At 29.9% G+C, this 22,335-nt stretch overlaps 2 protein-coding genes across 5 annotated transcripts in view; both read right to left on the reverse strand.

Moving 5' to 3' along the window:
* The window catches only part of LOC110282477 (acetoacetyl-CoA synthetase), a 38,769-nt gene extending 27,188 nt beyond the window's left edge, over positions 1 to 11,581 (reverse strand). Inside the window, exons 1-3 of one of the 4 annotated variants that reach the window (XM_043047903.2) lie at positions 11,440 to 11,581; positions 2,384 to 2,528; positions 91 to 194 (exon numbers count right to left, since the gene is read on the reverse strand). In XM_043047903.2, the coding sequence (XP_042903837.1) occupies positions 91 to 194; positions 2,384 to 2,489 (210 nt within the window). In that variant the 5' untranslated portion in view covers positions 2,490 to 2,528; positions 11,440 to 11,581. Of the gene's footprint in view, positions 1 to 90; positions 195 to 2,383; positions 2,529 to 5,157; positions 5,345 to 11,439 lie in introns of those variants that run through there. The other 3 variants (XM_043047904.2, XM_043047901.2, XM_043047902.2) reach the window with 3 other exon arrangements.
* Positions 11,582 to 12,848: 1,267 nt separating this feature from the next.
* Positions 12,849 to 22,335, reverse strand: part of LOC107445580 (acetoacetyl-CoA synthetase-like) — a 33,550-nt gene continuing 24,063 nt past the window's right edge. The window contains exons 15-20 of the mRNA XM_043047920.2: positions 20,179 to 20,304; positions 17,996 to 18,065; positions 15,711 to 15,769; positions 15,101 to 15,303; positions 14,813 to 14,972; positions 12,849 to 13,003 (exon numbers count right to left, since the gene is read on the reverse strand). Coding sequence (XP_042903854.2) covers positions 12,978 to 13,003; positions 14,813 to 14,972; positions 15,101 to 15,303; positions 15,711 to 15,769; positions 17,996 to 18,065; positions 20,179 to 20,304 — 644 coding nt within the window. The 3' untranslated portion in view covers positions 12,849 to 12,977. The remainder of the gene's footprint in view (positions 13,004 to 14,812; positions 14,973 to 15,100; positions 15,304 to 15,710; positions 15,770 to 17,995; positions 18,066 to 20,178; positions 20,305 to 22,335) is intronic.

Raw genomic sequence — 22,335 nt, forward strand, 5'->3', positions numbered from 1 at the left:
ACCCAAAAAGAGAGAAAGGGACTTGGAATATTTTCTTTATCCTTTTTAATATTAATTAAATGTTATAAATATGTAAAAATAACAAATTACCTGTGTGTAAGGTTTTGAAGCAATGACATCAAAGTAATCCCATACAGCTTCCCAATAGGTTTGGAAATTTTCTGTTGACCATTTCTGAAAATCTCTATCAGACTCTAAAAAAATACAGTAAAATACTTCAGATTTAAAAACTAAAATTAATATAAAGCAGAAACCATTTATTAAGTAGGAAAAAATTTTTAACTCTCTGAAGATTAAGAATTAAATAAGTATTCGATCTAGGATTCGAAATAAGGTTACGATCATAAAAGAAAGGCATATTTAATATTTGTTTAATGTAAATTTAAGTTTAGGAGGTGCTGGCAGTCCTGCACAATAAAACAATTCTCGTGTATCTGAATACCGAAAAAGGTAGCAATTACTTTACACCAAAGTTGTGTACCGCTACACCAAAGCTCACAGGAAGTTCCTGGGGCCGCGTGAAGTACCTTGTATGCTGACGTGAAGTACCTTGTGAAGTATCACTTGAAGTAAAAACCATCCACCAACCATCATGTTTGTTACTTAGTAACACTAAAATTTATAATTACAGTAAGTTATGAGGCAAGTAAGAATAAGGCGTAAGTAATTTTTATGACTCAATATAAAGTCAGAAGTAGTAATTTAGATTGCATACATACACTAATTCTCAAAATGAAATGAGTTTGTAAATCAAACATACGCTTAGTAAAATGAATATTACGACGAATTAGAACTATGCTTAGCACAGCAGGAGCGGATAGAAATTACACGTTATAAAATTATTTATTTCATTTTACAGAGAGTTTAAAATTAAAATATAGGAATCCTTACTACACAACTAAAAACATACATACACTTGCTGCCCTATTTTTTATTTAAATGTTAATTTCGGAAAGACTGAGCCATGGAAAGTATTAATAAAGAGCTTCCTCATTTATTCGGCTACCGAATCCTGTATGATTGAGCTTCTTTTAACGGAACCCTGGCATTATAAAAGAAAATAGCTGTTGTGAATATACTAACCAAAAAAAATGATGCTACTAATTTTTGGAGAAGAATGAAATATTTAATATTATAAATTTGCTTTTAGCGTTTGTTAAAATAAATATGAAAAAAAAGAACGCATAATTGTTGAGAATAGTAAATATCGAAAAGTAATGTTTTATTTTTGAAATTAGTATATTTATTTTAAATTGAGAAGATCGATAAAATACTTCATGAATTTTTTTATGAATGCATATTCTTTTCATAGTTTATTTAATATATTATTATGTTTTTTTTTTTAATTTTGCTTCTTTTTTTTCACTGAAATTTTACCTAATTTCGTATAAACAAAGAAAATATTTTTCTAAAAATTTGAGTGTTGATTGAATATAAATGTAGCCATTACTGATTAGAAAAAATATTCTTACTATCGGTGTCCCTGTAATCTTTCCACGGAATCTCGCGGAACTCCTTTTTAGTACTACTGTATTGGTACGGAAAAGCGGAATCAAAAAAGTGATACAGGTGAACTTATACGATAAAACCACCTTTATAGAGTGACCACGTCCTTCAAGGGACACTTTTTAAAAGCACTGTTTTAGATAACCATATCAATTTAATGCTAAAAAGTCCTCTAGATCAGTAGTTCCGAACCCCCGGGCCGTTCCGTAAATGAAATGGTGCCGGGCCGCACAAGGAACGTTATATTATTTTAATCTTATTTAATGGTGTAATTTTCTTGCGTTTATGTGCTTTTCTACGGACGAGGTTAACTGGGAGCTGAGCTAAAACTTTGTCTAAGATAATGAACTTTAAACTTTAAATCCGTCAAAAACAGCTGCATCCATACCGGGCATGTAACTGTATTTTGTTTTAAAGGCATGCTTTAAACCCATTTTAACCTAGCGTGACATATATGTCACAGGATTTGTAAATTTATAAAATCAAAACCATTGGTAAAATCAAATGTTGACCAATTCGCGGCGATATAAAGGTTGGGAAGCGCTTGCTCTAGGAGAGATCAGGCTACCCTCTGCATGCAACCAATTCTTTTTCTCAGTTATTTATTGTCTTTCCCTTCTGCAAAGTAAAAAAAAACGCATTCCAAACTAACGGGGTTCTCTTACCCTTTCACTCAATGAACTTAAATTATAACAGATGCAAAAAGAAGATAACAAGAAGAATATTAAATAAAGTAGAGGACACTTTTTCAGTGTTCTTTTCATGAATACGAAATGTGGTTACTTTTTTACGTGTATTTTTTTTTTGTTTTGGTTAACTGTCTTGAGAAACACGAAAAATTCTGAGAGTTGGATAAAACCAGTTAAGAAAAACTTACCAAAATGTAATTTGTAGTTCTTCTGGACGTAACGCTTAAATTTTTCGCATTCCGAATCTTCCTCAATTCCTTCCCACACCAAGAGAGATTTGTATTTATCAGCCATGAAGTTTGTTTCTTTTCCTTATATTATTCTAGCCTAAAACTAACATACAATTAATATAAATTGCAGAATAACATTTTAAAGAAAAATATGTGAGCAACAAACGGAATAAAAATATACAACCAGCAATATTTTTTAAAACTAAAAAATCGCTTTTACTTTCTTTTATATATATGTTTTCAATTAACTGATTTAAGTGCGAATCGATTTCCATATAGGGTATTATAGATAGTAGTATTTAAGGATATGTTAGTTTATTTACGGAAAATAATGCACTAAAATATTCATTTAAAGCCTGTATTGAAAAAATACCTATGTCCAGAAAAATTCCTTACAAGTAATGCTTCATCTAATGCCTAGAGTGTTTCGGACGAAGAATACTGCTCTCAAAAAATATCTATAAATATTTAAAAGCTTATTAAGATGTTTTCAAAAGAATTCGCTTCCAATAATTCATTTAAATTTAATTTTTAAAAAAAATCAATGTCCAAGAAATTTTAAAATTTCTTTTAATAATAATTGCCTCTAAATGACATTTTTCACCTAATGCCTTATATAGCATGATTTGGTCAAAGCAAACAAATTTCAATTTCAATTTATAAATATTTAAAGGCATGTTAGGATATTTTCTGAAAATTCGGCATTAAATTAGTCATTTAAAGCCAGTTAAAGTCAGTTATAAAAAATATCAATGCCCAAAATATTATAAAAACAAAAGCCATAAAATGTCCGCCTCAAGTTATTTTCCACTTAGTACCCTATGTACCGCATTTTTGACGAAGAAAACTATTCACAAAAATAATTTATAAATATTTTTAAAAAAATATTAAAATATTTCCGAAAACTTCGGATCTTAATTATTGTCACGTTTGAGAAAATACTGCATCCAAAAAATTATAAAATATTCGCTAAATGTCCGCCTTAAGTAATTTTCAATCGCAAAACCTTATACAGCGTGTTTTAAACAAATATACTGTTCTCAAAAATAATTTTTAAACATTTAAAGTCATGTTAGCATTTTCGGAAAATTTGGCGCCCAATTATTCATTTAAATCTAGTTTTGAAAAAATATATGCGTCCGAAAAATGTTAAAATATTCATTAAATGAACCGCCACAAGAAAATTCCGGTAACCTAACCTTAACCCTTGTTTGTACAACTAAAATGTTTTCAAAAATAATTTGTAAGTAAAATCATATTAGTGTATTTTCAAAAAATTTGGCGCCCAATTATTCATTTAAAGCCAGTTTTCAAAAAAATATAACTGTTCAAAAAATTATTAAAAAATTCATAAACTGTCCGCCACATGAAATTTCTCACCCAATGCCTTTTTTAGCGTGTTTTGACTACGAAAATGCTTCTCAAAAATAACCTATAAATATTTAAAAATTATGCTTTGAAAAACAACATAGAAGATATTAACTGTGTTTACACTAAATTTTTGAATTGAATAATTTTCTTTTCTTTCACAAAGTTTGCAATGTATTTTAAACATAATTAGTTTGTGATTGCTTTTATTCTTTCACATTATAACATTATAAATTCTGAAAAAAGTATATAGTTTTATAGTGGCGTAAGGGAACATATGCCAATTTTAATTCAATTTTTTTTTAGCATTTCGCAAATATAACACCAGTATTTACAAAAATAATTCTAATAATACCCAATATTATTATTAATATTGTTATCATATTTTAATAATGCTTATTTGCCAAAGTATAATTTTGTTGTGTATTCTAAAAAATTACGAGCAGAATAATTATTTATATGATCTAAGATTTCTTATACTAGTTAATTTCAATAATATTTATTATTAGTAGTATAAAATAATAATAACAATTGTAATAATAACAATAAATGCAATGATAACAATCATTTAAAAATTAATAAGTAAAATTAGTCTATTATAGTTTTGTATAAATAATACAATAATATTACCCTTATTATTAGATCCTTTGCAAACACTTAAATGAATGCTAAAGGAAAATTACGACAAAAAAAAGTCAAGATTCATTGCCTAGTGTCCCTAAAAAGGGACGGTAGGCAATAATTTGCTAATAGAAATTTTGAAACTTGAACTTACCTCAGACCTGAAATACTTTCTTCTGACATCTGACATATTTATCTTAGCAAGTTCTCAATGTTTGGGAAGACAGTTTTAATTACCTTATAATACTATATACTAATAATCATATTTTATACTGTACTATATACTAATAATCATATTTGTACTGTACTATATACTATATCATATACTATACTAATAATCATATTTTTTATGAGTCATAATATAATTTTATTGCGTATCTTAAAAAAAAAATTTAACAGAATAATTACTTATATATGATCTAAGCAGAGTTCTTATTGTAGTTTATTTCAATATTTTAATGTATAGTAATATTTATTATTATTATTAGAGTAAAATAATAAGAAAAGTAAAATCCATAATAGCAATCATTTTAAAATTAGTAAGTAAAAATTAGTATACTATAATTTGTATTATTAATATAATTATATGGCTCTTATTATTATTACTACTGATAACACTTTAATAGTTATGCTAAAAAGAAAATTACGATAAGAAAATTAATTTTTTTAAGTCAAGATTCATTGCTTACCGTCACCCAGAAAGGCAATAATTTGTTAATAAAAAATTTTATACCCAAACTTACCGAAGACCTGAAATACTTCCTTCTGAAATATTTATCTCAACAAGTTCTGGATTTTTGAGAAAACAGCTTAATTACTTTAAGACAAACACTCAGCTCGATAAGTCAGGAGTCAAAAGAACGATAAGAATATGTATGGAACAAAAACTATAAAAGAATGATTAGCCAAACGCAATGAACAAAGAAACACTGATAAAACCAAGGTCCGTTACGATTCTCAAAATCAAAAAACAAACGAAAAAAATAATAATAAAATATTATTTCTTAAGGCTAAGCGTGAAATAACGTAAATAAAATTCTAAAAATTACTTGAGCTATGATAATGATAAAAAGAAATTTCATAAACGTAATTCAGATTTGCATATAGCCTAATGTAGAAAAGTAAATAGATAGTAGCATTTTTAATAATAATTCAACCGAAGCAATGCAATGAAGCATGGAAGTAAAAATAAAGATTTTTCTCTATTTGATATTGAAATGATTCAAAAAATTTATTATTATGGTAATCGTTATCAACTTTCAATATCAACTTTCAGTTTCAAGGACAAAACTTAAACGGTAAATTACTGTGGTATTAAATATATGTATAAATAAAACTAGTTAGAGTGAAAAAAAAGTGTTCAGATTTCATTGAGCTATAAGCTTATACAGTAAGAATTTTCATTCTACGTTTGTTCAGTCTGTCCATCACATTAACCATAAAGCTTACGGTGAAGAACATTTTCCCCCTTTATGATTTCAAAACCGCTTATAACAAGTAGGGTTAAGACACCATGAATTCAAAACTATACTATTTTTTTAACCATTTACAACTGGCATAGTTTCAAAACGGTAAAAAAAAATTCACTTGACATCGAAACTGTATTGGGTTATAGGTATTAGAGTTGGGTTTTAGTAAAGTTGTGTTTATCAAATGAATCATAGAATAAGGTTTAATTAGTTTATCTGGTTACTTCACATATCGTAAGAAATACTAGACTTTTAGTGTTAATTAACTTTATGGTGCTGCCATCTATGCGTGAATGATAGTATCGTATTCGAAAAACTCTTCATATGTTAAAGGGAAAGGAAAAAATAATGCATTGTCAACGGAGGAACACGAACACCCGATCTGTTGGTCATGAGTTTGACAGTTTTTCTCTCTCGGCTATAATATGTATCTAGCGACAGGGAACCAAATGGTTTCATTTCGTGGGCCTAGTTGGTGCGATAAAATTCCGATTATTAAACCGTATTAGGTGAAAGCAGTTAATGCACAACTTAATTAAACAGCTTGAATACCATCTTATTTATGGTTATTTGACTGTTTTGTTTGAATGTAGTAAAATAACAGTTAAATAAATTTTTATTTAGACATTTTGTCGGAGAAATTTCGAACAGTGTACCGAATAGACAGGGAAAAAAAACAATCTCTCATGTCATTTAATGACTATATGTTCCTTAAAACTTCGATTCTATACATCTTTTAATGCTACTTAAGAGATGAATAACAATTAAAAATAAAAACGATTAAAAATGAAATTTATTGCTGAGTCAGGGAGCTTAGACAGCCTTTAATCTTTGAAGATTATAGAGTGGTAATTATAAACTATGTCATTATATTAGCATTTAATTTCAGGTAAACTAGCTGCTACACAATAATACTATTTTTTCTAAGCTGTCAATTTTAGGACTTAATGGGTGAAAGACTTTTTCAAAGTGGTAGCAAAAATAAGGACTTGATATTTGATTCTTGATTTAATGCTCCATATATACAGGGGAGATTTAATCGCCCCTGTATATATGGAATATAATTTCTTGATTTAATGTTCCATATATATATTCCATATATCCATATAAAATAATGGAAACACTTCGATACTAATAAATTTTTTCCTATTTCTCAAGAAATACTAACGAAATATTTTATAACTTCAGAAGCATTTAGATCATACGATTTCTTATATATATCAATGAAGTTTAAAGCTTTCAGAGACTTTAAACTTAAACTTGAGAGGTTAACTTTTTTAACTTTAGAGGCATAAAGCTTTTAAGGCTTTTTTACCAACAATAAATTAGAAACGGAAAATAATGTTTTTGAACACCCTATGCCAAAAAATTTAGCAATAGATTTGTAACTTGCGACAGTTTTTTTTATTCTTATATGCAATAATTACACAAAAATTTCGTAAGTCTAGCTTAAATATTTATCGAGATATGGACATTCTTACAAGAAACTAATATTTTTGTCTTACATTTTTTTTTGCTATTACTTTAAAAATATTCAATAAAACTAAGCAAAAATTTTAGAACATTTCTAAAGTAATTATAATTTTTTTCTTTAAATTTGGAGAAAAATTCGTGTAAAAATTCGCAAGATATGAACAATTAAAGTATAGTTCGTTTATAATCGCATGCACGGGAAAAATTTAAAAAAAAATTCTTTATCTTGCAGTGAATCGTATTTGGCAACTAATAAAAAAGGCCGATTTGAATGTCTTAAAAATTTTGAGAGTTTCAAGTAATTTGCTAAGTAGTTTTGGTACTTTTCAAAGGAATGCTCAAAATGATAAGGGGTTTTCCACATATTTTATTTTGCACTATTAAACAGGATTTATTAAAAATGACCTCGGCATTGTTAAGGATCATCCCCCATAAAAGTGCCTGTTTTTCGCTTATTTTCTTTCCTTATTGAATTCCATTTTGGTGCAGGAAAATTTTTTAAGGTATTTTCATCTGTTATTAAATTCTGTCTCGTGAAATAAAATAATATTTGTAGAAAACCCCTTATCATTTTGAGCTGCCTTTTAAAAAAGTACGATAACTACTTTTAAAATTGGAAGAAGCTTTTTTAATTTTTAAGATATTCAAATCGGATTTTTTTCATGAGTTGTTAAGTACGATTCTCTACAAAATTAAGAAAAAAAAGTTTTTAATTTTTCCTGCTCATGCACAGTAAAGAAGAACTACTTTAATTACTTACATCTTGCGCAGTTTCAAACGAACTTTTTTTTCAAATTTTAAAGAAAGAATTTTATAATTAATTTTAAAATGTTCTAAAATTTTGTCTAGTTTTATTGAATATTTTCAAAGTTTTAACAAAAAAAATGTAAGACAAGAAAATTAGTTTCCTATAAGAATTTCCATATCTCGTTAAATATTTAAGCTAGGCTCACTAAATTTTGTGAAATTATTGAATATAAAAACCAAAACAATTGTCATAAATTACTGAGCTATTACTACATATTTTTGCATAAGGTGTTCTAGTACATTATTTTCCATTTGCAATTTATTGTCGAACTCTCAAACCTCTGAAAACTTTATGTTTCATATGTTTGAGAAATTGCATAATCTAAACTTTTCTGGAGTTTTAAAATATTTCGTTAAGTATTTCTGGAGAAATACGAAAAAATGTGTCGGTATAGAATTGTTTCCATTATTTTGTCCACCCATAAAATCTATGTTTATCTATTATAGATTCAATGAAATTTTGAACATTTCTGAGTCGGCAAGACTCAAATCCTAAGTAAAAACGTTAAAAGTATCTCTGCCTTTTAAAAATAAGTAAATGTAAAATTGTTAAAAAAAAACATTTGAATCCTATATAAACACGTTAGATGCATTGTTGCCTTTAAAAAAATAGATAAATGCAATACACACCAAAATATAACTATTCATTTTCAGTTATAAACATAATTTATTATTCAGAGGTATATACCTGGGAAATAAGTTAAAAATTTTTCCCGGCGAAATGCATTAATTGTTCACATTTTTTTAATTCAAATAGATGAAAAAAATATGGTGGCTATAACTAGAATGTGTAAACACTAACAACACCACAACATTTTTCGATTTGAGAAGCTATAATTAAGCATATTTTTTGACATCTTGACAATGACGAAATATCGAAAGATTTCTGTTAGCATCAATTGTCATCTTGTAGGGGAATTCAATTTTGAGTTGCAACCTTTTGAAGCAGATTGGCCACCGATGCCTCTTTTATATATTTTTTTCTAACACCTTATTACAAGTAAAAATATTTTTTTATTCATTAATTATAAAAAAAAGTCTAACAATTAATAAAAAAAATTGTTAAATTTTTGGATTTATATTTGTATTGAAATATAAAATATAAAATGTAGCTGGAAAAAGAAATTTTATGCATATTTAAAAATTTGTCAGTAACTGATTTTGTAAATAAGAGAAATTTTAAAGATGAATAACTATTTCTCTTAGATCTCAATAACTATTAATAAGAGCAAATTTGAAAAACTATTGTTTGGAAGTGAGCCGTGTTTAGAATACTTCGCTGAACCGTGTTGGAACCTTCAACGCAAAAAAGGATACCTGTGTTTTTCTTATTTTACTTTAAAACCATAAATGATTAAAATATTTTTCACTTATTTTGATCTACATTTATACAAAATAATGAAAAAGGTATGAAAAATATGTTTAACAATAATTCTGCGCAAAATTGATAAGGGGTGTTTTAAGGACCAAAAGTTGCTTTTCTCTGTTGTGCTAAAATAAAAAAGATATCCTCATGAATAACTTTTGTTCTTATGATGAGGTTTTTACTAAGTGCTGATCACAACCATTGAAAAGCTCAACGTAATATGCTATTAAATTAGAGCTTACTATTAGTTGAGTTACAGAACTAAACTCAAAAACGTACTTAATTTGAAAAAAATACAAAAGCATAATTTCTCTTTGCATATTTCTTCATAACTCAATGTTTGTTTTTTTTTTTAGCAAATAAAAAATGTTTCGCTCACTTTATTCAAAGATAATACGATGTGAAAAATATATTTTAACAAATATTTATTTTTTTTATTATTTTTTTATAAAGATGGAATAAATATTGAATTGTAAGGCAGAAAAATTTTTATATCATTTTAAACTTGTCTGCAGTTTTTAATGACAAAATTTGTCGCATATTTATTGAGAAATAAAGGTTTAAAATTATGTCTTTATTGAAATTTTATTACTCAAAAACTATCAAACCGATTTTGCCCAAATTTTGTATTTTATCAATTAAATTCTACTCAAAGCATTTTGATTAAAACATTTTGAGTACGAACATTTTGATTTAAAACATTTTCGTCCTATCTTAAAAAAAAATATATGAAACAATGAATAATTATTAAAGTTTATTTTTTGCATGGAGCTATCTTTGAATAAACGGATTTTATAATTTTGTGGAAAAATTTTTGGATTCGCATAAACATTTTCCGAGATATAGCAAAGTGCTCGAAAAGTAAAATTAAGTACTGAAACTTTTGAAAATTCTCCTAACCAAATTGCAACTATTCCCATTTTTCATTGTGATGGTTGAAATAACAAATAGTCGGAAAAAAAGCCTGTTTATTCAGAGAAAATTTTTGTGACTGTTTTTGAACTTAATCAATTAATAGCACTAATTGATAACATATTCAATGTGATAAGATTCGCATTTAATTTGTGAAAATCATGTCATAAGAACAAAAGTTACTTATGGTTATCTCTTTTTTTTTTTAGCACAATACCCAGTTTGATTTGCCACTTATTTAATCCCTTCCTTCTCACTCCCGTGAAAATGACTGGGTTGGGTTTCGCCCTTTATTTCTCACTCCCGTGATATTTCCAGGCTGGAGTGTTCAGTAGTAACGCGCCAATAAGAATAAAACTAATTCATTTCTTTTGCCCGGAAAACATTTTATTTCTCATTTTGCACACCAGATGGCAGTACCCGGATATTTTTTAAGGTAATTGTAGATAGTTTATTTTAAACTAGATTTCAGCACTAATCAAATACGTAATACAAATACAAAAGCCAAAAAATAGGCACTTTTTTGACCGTTTTCTTGAAAATTAACCGATCGTTAATGGGTTAAAGGAAGTGGCAACTATTTGATTGCTTCATATTCTTATTTTGGTCTTTCGATAGGGAAAAGAATAAAACAGATTTTATAAAAGGCTCGGCTTTCTTTAGAATTTCTTTTCTTTTCTTTTTACTTCAGTATGATTTCAGGCTTTGCGATTTTAGCCTGCGGTTGATGCCAATAACTTTTCAAAATACTTGGATCTTCTGTCATGAATATGAGTTAAAGTTAGTTATCAGAATAGAACATTTCAGAAAAATTCGGATTATCAACTAGAAACATTTAAACTCTTACTTAAACTAAAGTTAATATTTATAAATTAAATATCAAATTGATTCATTGATTTATTCCATAAGATGAGGTAATAATATTTTAAGTAATATTTGAAGCAACAAATATTCATATAAAAACTAAGATTTGATGTTGGAACCAAAAAAAGACTAACCTTGTCCCGGAATTGCACTTTCCAGTGAAAGCTAACACTCAAAAGGATTCTTAATATTTTGGTGATGACTTTTATTGGAAAGATAATTTTGAAAGAAACAAATGTAAAACAAATAACTCTTGCTCCTGACCTTGATAAGTATCTCGTTGTTTGTTTTATCGCATTTAAAGCAATATCGATGAAATAAATGTGATTATCTTTTTTTAATGAATTCATTTTGAAGAACGTGTAAGCACAAAATTTTAAACAATACAAGAATGACCTAGAATTTGTAATAATAATAATAAAAATAAATAACTAAATGAATAAATTAATATTGACGCCAAAAGAACTAAAATATCTCTTTTTGTAACGAAAATTATCGGCACAAAAAATTACACAATTTTTGTGCATACGATGAATTAACACGTATTACATTAGACATTCATTTATCAAATAAATTAACTTCTAGCATATGTCATGCCAAAGTAATTACATAAGTGTTAATTTAAAAATGTTTAAATTATGGTATGATAGCCGGAAAGAACATTTTTAATAAGATTTAATAAAAATTATTTAGATTTTTTTATATGCTTCACGTCACGATAGATGGCACCACTAGATAAACTAATTAAGAAATTCCACAGTTAACTTGACAAAACACAATTCAACCACATCTTAACTCCAATGTCCTTTACCTAACAATAAACCTTTCATAATCTACATCTAATATCCAGCTAAACTTCATTTTTACGGTTTTGAAAATGCTAGTTGTAAATTATTGAAAAGCCGCATAGTTTTGTATTCATGGTTTTTTAACTATGCCAGTTGTAAATGGTTTCAAATCCGTAAAAGCAAAGAAGTGTTCCTAATCTTAAACTTTACGGTTAATTGAATGGAAAGTACATAATCATCTAGGGCTCACTTTTAAATGGTGAACTATCTTCTTCGTTTTCTAGGCAATGAAGTTGCCGATAGCACTTAATCAAGATTTTTAATTTAAAATAAAGACTTCCCGTGAATTAAATGTTGACTGATGCACGTTAAATCTATCGAGTCGCAAAGTCCTCCGTGTTCCCATAGCAAATCAATACCTCTAGGGATACTGATCCTGGAGTTTCCTTGTCTTCTGGATTGGTTAAAAATTACAAGGCTACGAAGTTGAACATTAGTAGTCGTAAACTCAAAAATTGGGTCGGCTGTTCAACGACGGATATAAAAAAATGAATAAAAAAAATAAAAATAGGAAAATAATTTAAAAAAAACAGTGGTGGAAAATGTGGAATATTTCAGAATAATTTAAGGAGTAGTCATTGCAATATCTACTTATAAAAGCAATAATTAAAATAAAAAACATTGCTTTTTTATATATTTCAGAAATTAATTATTTTATTACTTTTCTAGCATTATACTATAACATTACATGTTATAAAAGATTGTCACACATCATGTTACACAATTTCTTCAACATCTGAAATAAATTTCTCTTCTCAATACCTTGTACAATTTGCATTAAAAGGTATAATATAAATGACAAAAATGTTTGACTCCAGTTTATATTAATTTTTAGTAGGAACAAGCAAATCTGCAAAAGAAAAATTTCGATTAACATATGTATAAAAGCAATTTAAACTTAATTTCGTTCGTGAAAAAAGGATTTTTCGTAAAATAAAATAAGTGAACGTCCTGAATAACTTTTGATCAAATAAGCTTAGTTATGCGTTTGCGCGAAACTACCAGTACGTAGTTTTGCGCAATTTTAATGGTTTGAAGGCCTAATTTTAAATTTGCAGCTTTATCTGTGCAGACGATACTCTAAGTTACGAATCCATCAAAAACGTGCTTTTACTGGGTAAACATACAATTTTTTCGACGGATTTGGAATCTTAGTCCTCAAATTATGAAAGGAGCCTAACCCAGAAAATATGGTTCAATAATTTAGACAGGAGATTGATCGGATGCTTGATTCCTGTAATGTTAATTTCACTTTTGCGTATTTGCCATCTTAAAGAAGTCATATTTTCAAAATTCTTATTTCTCAAAAACTATGCAACCAATTCCTTTCAAATTTTGAATTTTGTTATTTAATATTACATAGAATAATTTGGTGCCAATTTTTTTCCCTTCAGTTCATAGTAAAAAGTAATAAATGATTCTAAAACTTTATATAGAATTATCTCTGATTAAATGAATTTTATAATTGTGGTCAAACATTTTAGATCCAAGTAAAAAGTATTTTTAAATACGCAGAAAGTTAAATTAACGTTATGGGGGTCCAAACTTTTGACCTTTCTCCTCTTTTAACTATTGGAACATTATTTTCTAGATTGCGGTTATCCACCGTATTTTGACGGTTAGAAATCGTTTGAAAAAAGAGTTTACTCAGAGAAAGTTCGTTTTTGTGCATTATTTCGTAACTTAGAGTATCGTTACCACAAATTAATGTGCATGTGTAAGATAAAAGTCCCTCAAACGTGAAAATCCAATCATTAGACCAAAAACCATTAAAGACATCCACTTTTTTTCATTTTGAACACTACATATGACACAAATATAGTTCGAATACACAACCCTTAAACTCATAGTGGCGTAGAACAGCATTGTATGTTTAAGAGGACGTATGTAATCGAGGAAATAACTCTTCAGAGAAAATTCTATTTCCCCTTTACAAGAAATCTAAAATTAGTATAGAAAAAGCGAGTTGGCTTAAATCTAGAGAAAGTCATTACGTTTTAAATGCTGAAAACGTTTGTCAAAATATCAAAAGGCAAATAAATTATGAATTGCTTAGCCGTGGGGAAGTTATCCGATAATTTGCTTGCATTTTGATATTTTGAAAACATATTTTCAACATTTAAAACTTCATAATTTTTTCTACTCTGTAAAAACTGTGGTAAAAATATTACCTATCCAAAAATTAGGAAAAAAAGCACAACTTTTAAACAAAATGAAATTTTGTAAATGAACAAAATAACAAATTCAAAAACAAATATAGCCCGTTCAGCATGTCAAATTCCTACTCAGTAGCTGCAGTCCTGCGACCTTCACATGGGCCCGCATGGATTTTTTTCCTACAATTTTAACATTTAATCATTTTTAAACTTATAATCGAATAAAAAAAAATTATATTGTGCTTCCAGTACACATGCGATCGTAACTTTCGTAATCTTTCCTTCGTAATTTCACCCTCACACACCTTCATAATTTCAAGTTACTAAAAAAAACAAAATATAATATAAAGTTGAACACCCAAAACAGCAGCGGCTCTAACATTTTTTTAATATACAGAGAAGAAGTCATCGGTATTAACGCAGGTTTTTTTTTCCTGCTCAGGGATCAACTAGGGCTTGAATCGGAACCGTTTGATCTACCTTTACAGCTACTCGATAGTTACCTTTTTTATCTTCTTCTGTCTTGTAGTAACTCATAATTTCTGGAATATTGCAGTAATACTTCAGACATTCAGGGTTCTTAATATTAACAACATCAGGTACTTTATTGTTCACTAATATTTTTCGTACAATGCTTTCCATTCTTTTATTATTCATATTGTACTAGAAACGAAACAGAAAAAAAAAATTTATTAATTAATTAAACATTTTTAATTTATTTTACTTTTAAAATGCTAAAGTTTACTAAAATGGTACTAAATGGTATCTTTACTAAATATGGAAATACTTACTGGAATATCTTTTATTGGAAAGATAACTTTTGGTACACAATCTTCAAACAATTCAGTTTCAATTTTTTGTTCGATTTTAGTTCTCAAAGAAGGCGAAAACTCGCAGTCTTCTCTCATCTTTACGAACAGAACAACTCTTTCATCACCATCTACTCTATTTTGTGCCACACAGATGTAGTCAACTATTTCATCGATATTGTGAACTGAAAAGGTAGTTAACTGAATTATTTTTAAATAAAAAATTAGTAACTGATATAAAAAATTTTAAATGAAAAATTTTAGTTTTAAAGCATCTAAATATATTTAATCTGGTAAAACGTTTTACAAAATTAATTTTTTTATTTGTTTTTCAATTCGAGTCTTATAAATATTTTTTTATTACTTTATCATTTAGTCAAAATTTAGAAATGTTTCTCATATCTATTGGTCTTTTTAAAAAATTTAAATTATTAAACCTTAAAGAAATTGCTTGTTTCTGCTGTTAAGAAAAAGGGGAACTTATCTAATTATGCTCCCTTCCTTAAATTTATAGACATTTACAAATATTTCTTTTTAGATTTTCAGCTACGGAATCTACAAACGTTGCCAAAATGTAAATCTAAATTCTTACTTGCAAAGTAAATATCTCCAGGTCCAAAACGGTCCCCATTTTGAACGAACGTATCGTCACTGGAATTGAAAGTTTGTTAAAGTATAAAAAATTTGAGCTTGAAAAATATCATACGAAAATATTTTGTAAATAGCAAATTTAATAAAGAAATTAATAGCCATTTTTAAAAGCTTAATAGAAACAAATAAATGGAAAAATTGGGATTTTGCTTAGTATTTGAGTTCATGGAATAAAAAAGAAATGTCCTCTCAAAGAAAATATTTAAACATGTCTTGGGCATATTCAGTTTTCATAACTGTTCAGTTTTTTTAAGGTGTTATTACAATGGCACATGAAACAAAAACAAAACTAAAAAATAAATTAAAAGTCATATTGCTGAGACATGAAATGAAATCAGCAGTGACTGTGATTGTGATTCTTGTTTACAATATCGAAATGTTAGCCTATCGTTCCTACTTTTTGTGGACAGTTTTTTTAATACCAAAATAATTAATATTTAAAGCAAAAAAATAGGAAAAAGTTCTCACAAAAGTCCTCAAATTTGAAATAACTTTCGAACAAAGTGGAGTTGCGAAAATAAAAACTCAGGTTAAGTTCATAAATAAACGCTGCCCTTTCAGATCAACACATTTTAACTCTTTAGTTGCATTCTTCTGAGCTGCAAAACGGATTGCAGGGTGTTTTTTACTACATGTTTATAAGCTAACAGTTCTCGATATATTTAAGAGATGCGACAAAGGCGTTTGTCAAAAGTGTTTGTCTCTTTACTTCTCTACCTTCAGTTGACGTTTATACCCTAAGAAGGTTCTTGTTTATAGAACTGAAACTATAGTATGTCCATTTATGTACTTCCATTTGTGCTTTATTAACGTTGCCTTTTTTTGCTTTAGTTTAATTATGAGGTGTTAAACATATTTACACTATCATATATATACTACACATCATCGTAATTTCAAGTTTCTAACTTTTACTGTTTTTGTGCAGCGTAACAAAATGTAACGGAAAATTGATCACCCAAAACAATGGAGACTCTTACTATTTTTTTACTATTGAGAGATTTTTTATTTGCGTAGTTTGATGGATTACACTCCAGCCGAAATTTCTCCCTACTTTCTCCAGTTATTTCTGAATTAATCAACAGTATGAAATTGAATGCTATGTAATGGCCGGAAAATTACAGAATTTATGTCGCAAATCTGATACCAATATTAAATAGTGGGAAATCATTGAACCAGTGTTCACCACAGTGCCAGGACCAATTAAAGTTTTCCTTGTTTATTTAACTATGTTATATGAACTTTTTGTTTCCAATGCCCACGTGGAGAATGACCTTTCTCGTCATACAAGCATCTGAAGGGCATATTTGTCGGCCACTCTTTCAGGGGCACCATATTAGATGAGCCAACGTTGCTCCCACAGTAAGGACAGATAGTAGAGAGAATGAAAGAACATCCATGCCTGACCCGGATTCGAACCCAGAACCTTTCTAATGCAAGGCCAGTTTCCAGACCCCTACACAGGCCGGTCGGCTCTTATATAAGCTTTCCTGCATGTATTTATTTGATTCGTAAGTCTTTTTATCATTCGTATTCCTTTTTCAATTTTAATTATTAGTTAATCATAATTTACTTCAATATTTTTCTGTTGTTGTTGTTGTTGTTGTTAATTTACGTCGCACTAGAGCTGCACAATGGGCTATTGGCGACTTACTGGGAAACATCCCTGAGGATGATCCGAAGACATGCCATCACAATTTTGATCCTCTGCAGGTGCTCTGAATTTTGATGCTCTGATGGCACCCCCGCTTCGGTAGCCCGATGACCTGCACACGGAGTCGAGCACTTTACGGTTAGCACAGTTTAACGAGAACCAATACCACACACCCTCGGTCCCTACGCAGACTGATCCAAGTGGTCACCCACCCGCACACTGACCGCAGCCAGTGATGCTTAACTTCGGTGATCTGCTGAGAACCGTGTCTTATCGATGAGTCCACTGCGGGAATTTAATATTTTTCTACCATCAGCGCTATATTGCCTCTATTGGTAAGTTTTAGAGCTATTATTTTTAATTATGGGATATTCTTTCTCAAACTGCTTCTGATTTCTTTACCGAATTCAATGCCACTTCGACTGTTACATTAAACTACAGAGGCTGAGATAACTCTGAAACTTTGTACTTATTATATTAGGCTCAGATACCTCTGAGTAAGCTCAGTTTAATTATTATGAACATTCTACATGTTGGTATTTTTAGAAACAAACGATAATTTTCGTCCAATGTACCTTCTTCCTTTTACCAAAATACCATTTGTAACCGGATTAATCCAACAATTGTCATTTTGGCACCACACACCTGAAAAGAAACAAATAATTACTCCACTAAATTCTCATCCTGATAACTTAGCAAAATTAATAGATAAATGATGTTCGGGTAGTTACAATACCAGCACAATCTGCGTTTATAAATTTTTTTCCTCAGATTCACAAAGATTACTTAATTACAGCATTTGAAACTTTCGTGTCATTGACACGAATTGAACAATTAAAGATAATGAAATGTGCGGGAGATAATGAACTAAATTTACTGACTTGTTTAAAAAAATGTCCCTTTGACGAAACACACTCTTATAACCATTCTTTATTTAATCAGATAACAGTTTTAACGTGTAAACCGGATATCAGTTTTAACGTGCCACACTCATTAAATTTTTGTCACTATTTCAACTCTAAATTAGAAGTTCTTCGTAAATATAAAGGGCAATCAGAAACAAAATTAAAATATATCCCCCACCAAAATTAGTGATTCTGGTTGTGGCATATTAATATTCCCAACTGTAAAATAGGAGAAATTCATAGCGGAAACGCAGAGATATATTAAGTTATTTCTTTTATTGTCATGAAAAAAGCGTAGTGAAAAAAGTGTTCATTTAGCATAGAAAATAAAGGAAAGCTAAGAAACACAAAAGGTTGAGTCGTTTCTTCGGTTGAGGGTACTGGAATAAGTAGAATTCATTGTCACATGCTTGCTGCCGGTGCGCTGTTACTATTTATATTTTAAAATTATGGTAAAATAACCAGCAGCAGTCAGTTCATCCAATTAACCGTAAAGTTTACAGTAAAGAACATTTTTTACCTTTACGGTTTTGAAACCGCTTACAACTTGTATGGTTAAAAAAAACGTGAATACAAAACTATGCGGTTTTTTAACCATTTACAACAATCATGGTTCCAAAACCTGAAAAGAGAAATTAAACTGGACATTGGAGAGAGTTTAGAAGCTTTATGGGGCTGCCATCGACGCGTGAATGAGAGTATTGTATTCGAATAGCCCAGGGTCACAAATTGGAGAGTGCGAATGCCCAGAGTGCCCAGGACATTGAAAACTCCTAATATGTTGAAGAGAATGGCGAAAATATTGTAGTGTTAAAGCTGGGGCATGAACCCCCGTTCTGTGGGACATGAGACTGACAGATTGATATTCTAGGCTATAATGTGTACCCATCTGAAAGTAAATAAGTGGATTCCTTAGCCGGGTCTAGTAGGGGTGCTAAAATTATTGTAGTTTCTGGTGGGTCTGATTGTTGTTTGTTCCGGTTGTCTGGTTCGGGGTGTTGTTTCTGTTCATCTGGTCGGTTGTTCTGATTGTTTTAATTAGTTGAAAGCAGTTAATAAACGGTTTTTCGTACAGTTAACAGTTTGAATACCATCTTATTTATGTTTATTCGTCTGTTTTGTTTGACCATGGCAAAATAATAAATACACAATTTTTCCGAGAAAAATAAAATTTTTCTTGTGAAATTTGTGACAGACATGTTTTCTGAAAAGCAGAGTGGGTACGAATGGCAGAAGAGACTGTGACTCTCCAAAAAATCAAAACGTTCTGGAATGATGTTGGGGGGAATTATCCTTCTGCACGATTACGCCTATCTCCATTCTGCCAATCTGGTGAGGTATAGCTTCACAGACGGATGGGAGACACCTCAACACCTTCCGTACAGCAGTTATACTTCTCCCTATGACTTCCGCATTTTTGATGACCTGTACAAAGACATTTTTAAACTTCGTTTTTGTTCAGACAAAAAAGTGGAAGAATAGTTCAGGCTGTGAGTCCGTCAGCGACCTACCACTTTTTATGAGACTGGAATTCATATTCCATCTACTTATTAACACTTCCGTTAATTACTTTTAAATAACAACAAATCCAAATTTATACCGACTGGTGGGTTTTTATTTGACTGCCCCTTACACAAACATTTACGGAAACCAATTTTTAATTGCTTCCTCCTTTAACCGGATTATCTCGCTCTCAATTTTATTTCGATTCTAATCAGACTAGAAAAAGAGTTTACTATATTTTTGAATGAAGTTTAACTTGCGCAAACCGTAATTGACACTAACTGTATAGCCGTATATATTTTGTTGAAATATGTGAAAAATCAAGTAAAAAAAAAAGAGCTGGTATGAACCTGGAAAACGAGAGAGATAGTTGGAGTTTACAACGCTGCGATCCGTGTCCTTCCACAAGTATGTTGGTAAGGAAGGAGACGGTGTTGAAATTACCAGAGTTCCAAGTTCACCAATCACCGGCAATCCTATAAAAATTATTCAAAATTTACAATTTTACAATATGATATTATTCAGAAATGTTATAAGTCGACAAATATATATAAATATCTACTCTATAACTGGATGTATTGGAATATTAGTCAAATGATGGACTTGTCAAACGACTCACGTATGATGGACATCGCCTTAGATTGTAAAATGCGCAGTCCAGTCTCATTAATGTGACCACTTGTCAAAAGCATTAACCAGGCGTCTGCTGTGGAAGTCAGCGTTCGCTGAACCGTTGTTGAGGATACACTCTTGGTAGCCCCTTGGTAGATCAAGGAGGTCAGTTGCTCAACAGTTGCGCGTCTATTCGCCCGAAAGCATCTCTGTAGCCTTCGTTCGCCTCTGTCATCTATAGCCCGTGGTGCGTGGTGCTCTGTCATCTATAGCGTGGTGTATCATTCAGTGTTCTTTGTGCCACACCGCTGATTTTGGATAGTGCCATTTTGCCATACACGGTATACTTTTACCACAGCGGCACGCGAATAGTTCACAAAATTAGCAGATTCCGAAATGCTTCCACCCTTGGCCCGAAGGCCAATAATCATGCCCTTTAGGACGTCGGATAAATCTCTACGTTTCTGCATTACGCCAACGATTGAAATGCTTTCCGATGCCCTAGAACATCCTTTATATACACTCCACTGTAATGTGCTGCCTCCTGCCTTCTGTGATTGGTTATTTCACGTTGACGTCGAAAGTAGGTGGTGGTCACATTAATGTGGCTGGACTATGTAAAATATAGTGTAGAAAATTCAGGAAGAGTTTGGATTAAATATTACTATAAAAAGTATCACTACAAGAAAAGTAGTCTAGAATAAAGTCGAGAGGACCTTGATAGCTTTTTCCCCCACCTACAGTGACGATTGGTTCTTTAACATATTTTATCTGATTTTAAAACGTTTTCTTTACCATGAAATGAATTGACGCCTTTAGTGTTGCTATTTTTTTACCATACATTTTCAGAAGGTTTTGCTCACAGTCTACGAAAAGAACAAATTTATTTTTCGTAGTTCTTGTGGGATACACTGCCTACAATGCAACAACACTCATAAACCAAGCAGTGTGAGCTTCTCCGACAGTGTGAACTTATCTGAATTGAAGCAATATAGCAATATAACTTTTTAATGGTCTTGGGAATAAAAAAAAATCTACAACTTCCACTACACACCTTGTTGATGTTTTTAAAAAGCAACAAGTTAGCACGTTGCTGCTAACAGGTGACTAATCTATGTAACCTTTTATTTTTTTGTATTTTAAGCAAGATTAAAATTTAATTTCAATTATAAATGTTTAAGTTTTAATCAACTTTCATTTTATTGTGGACTCCGACATCTGAGGGGCCCACAGTTCTGACAACTACACTGTGAAAAACTTTCGACCATCTGAACACCAAAATTGGTGGCAACTACTTTACTTCAAAGTGGTATTCCACTATGTGTTTCATTACACCAAGAACTAAGGATAGATTGTTCCTGGGGGGGGTGAAACATCCGGAATATTTTTTTACAGTACTTGCAATGTAGCCGCAACCATGTCCATTATTCAGTGTCACTAAAATTTATGATTACAGTGGGATATGATAGATACACATAAGAATCAGTAAATTTACTGTAACGATATTATATAAAGTGAAAATCATAAATTTAGGTTGCATATATCTAGAGTATCCTTTGGTATATTAAGCAAGAATTAGGAGCACTCATTGGGGAAAACAATAAATTTAGTGATAAAAAATTAACAAATTTGAGAAGAATTTTAAAATGACTGCTCCGTCTGAGCGCTAAAACAGTTCTGAAGTTTGAGGTGGTGGCGCTGCTGTTGTGAGTGAATGTGTATACCCCCATGAAATGCAAAATTTCTTAAAATAAAATTCATTTTTTGTGAAATCGAACTAGGCTTTACTAAACGGAAGAGTATAGAAATTAAATATTATAAAACTTTTTAATATAAATAGTTCACAGATATCTCAAAATTAAAATATAATTATCTTTATTACACAATTAAATGCG

Source organism: Parasteatoda tepidariorum, chromosome 6, assembly GCF_043381705.1.
Source record: "Parasteatoda tepidariorum isolate YZ-2023 chromosome 6, CAS_Ptep_4.0, whole genome shotgun sequence".
In the NCBI taxonomy this organism is placed as follows: domain Eukaryota; kingdom Metazoa; phylum Arthropoda; class Arachnida; order Araneae; family Theridiidae; genus Parasteatoda; species Parasteatoda tepidariorum.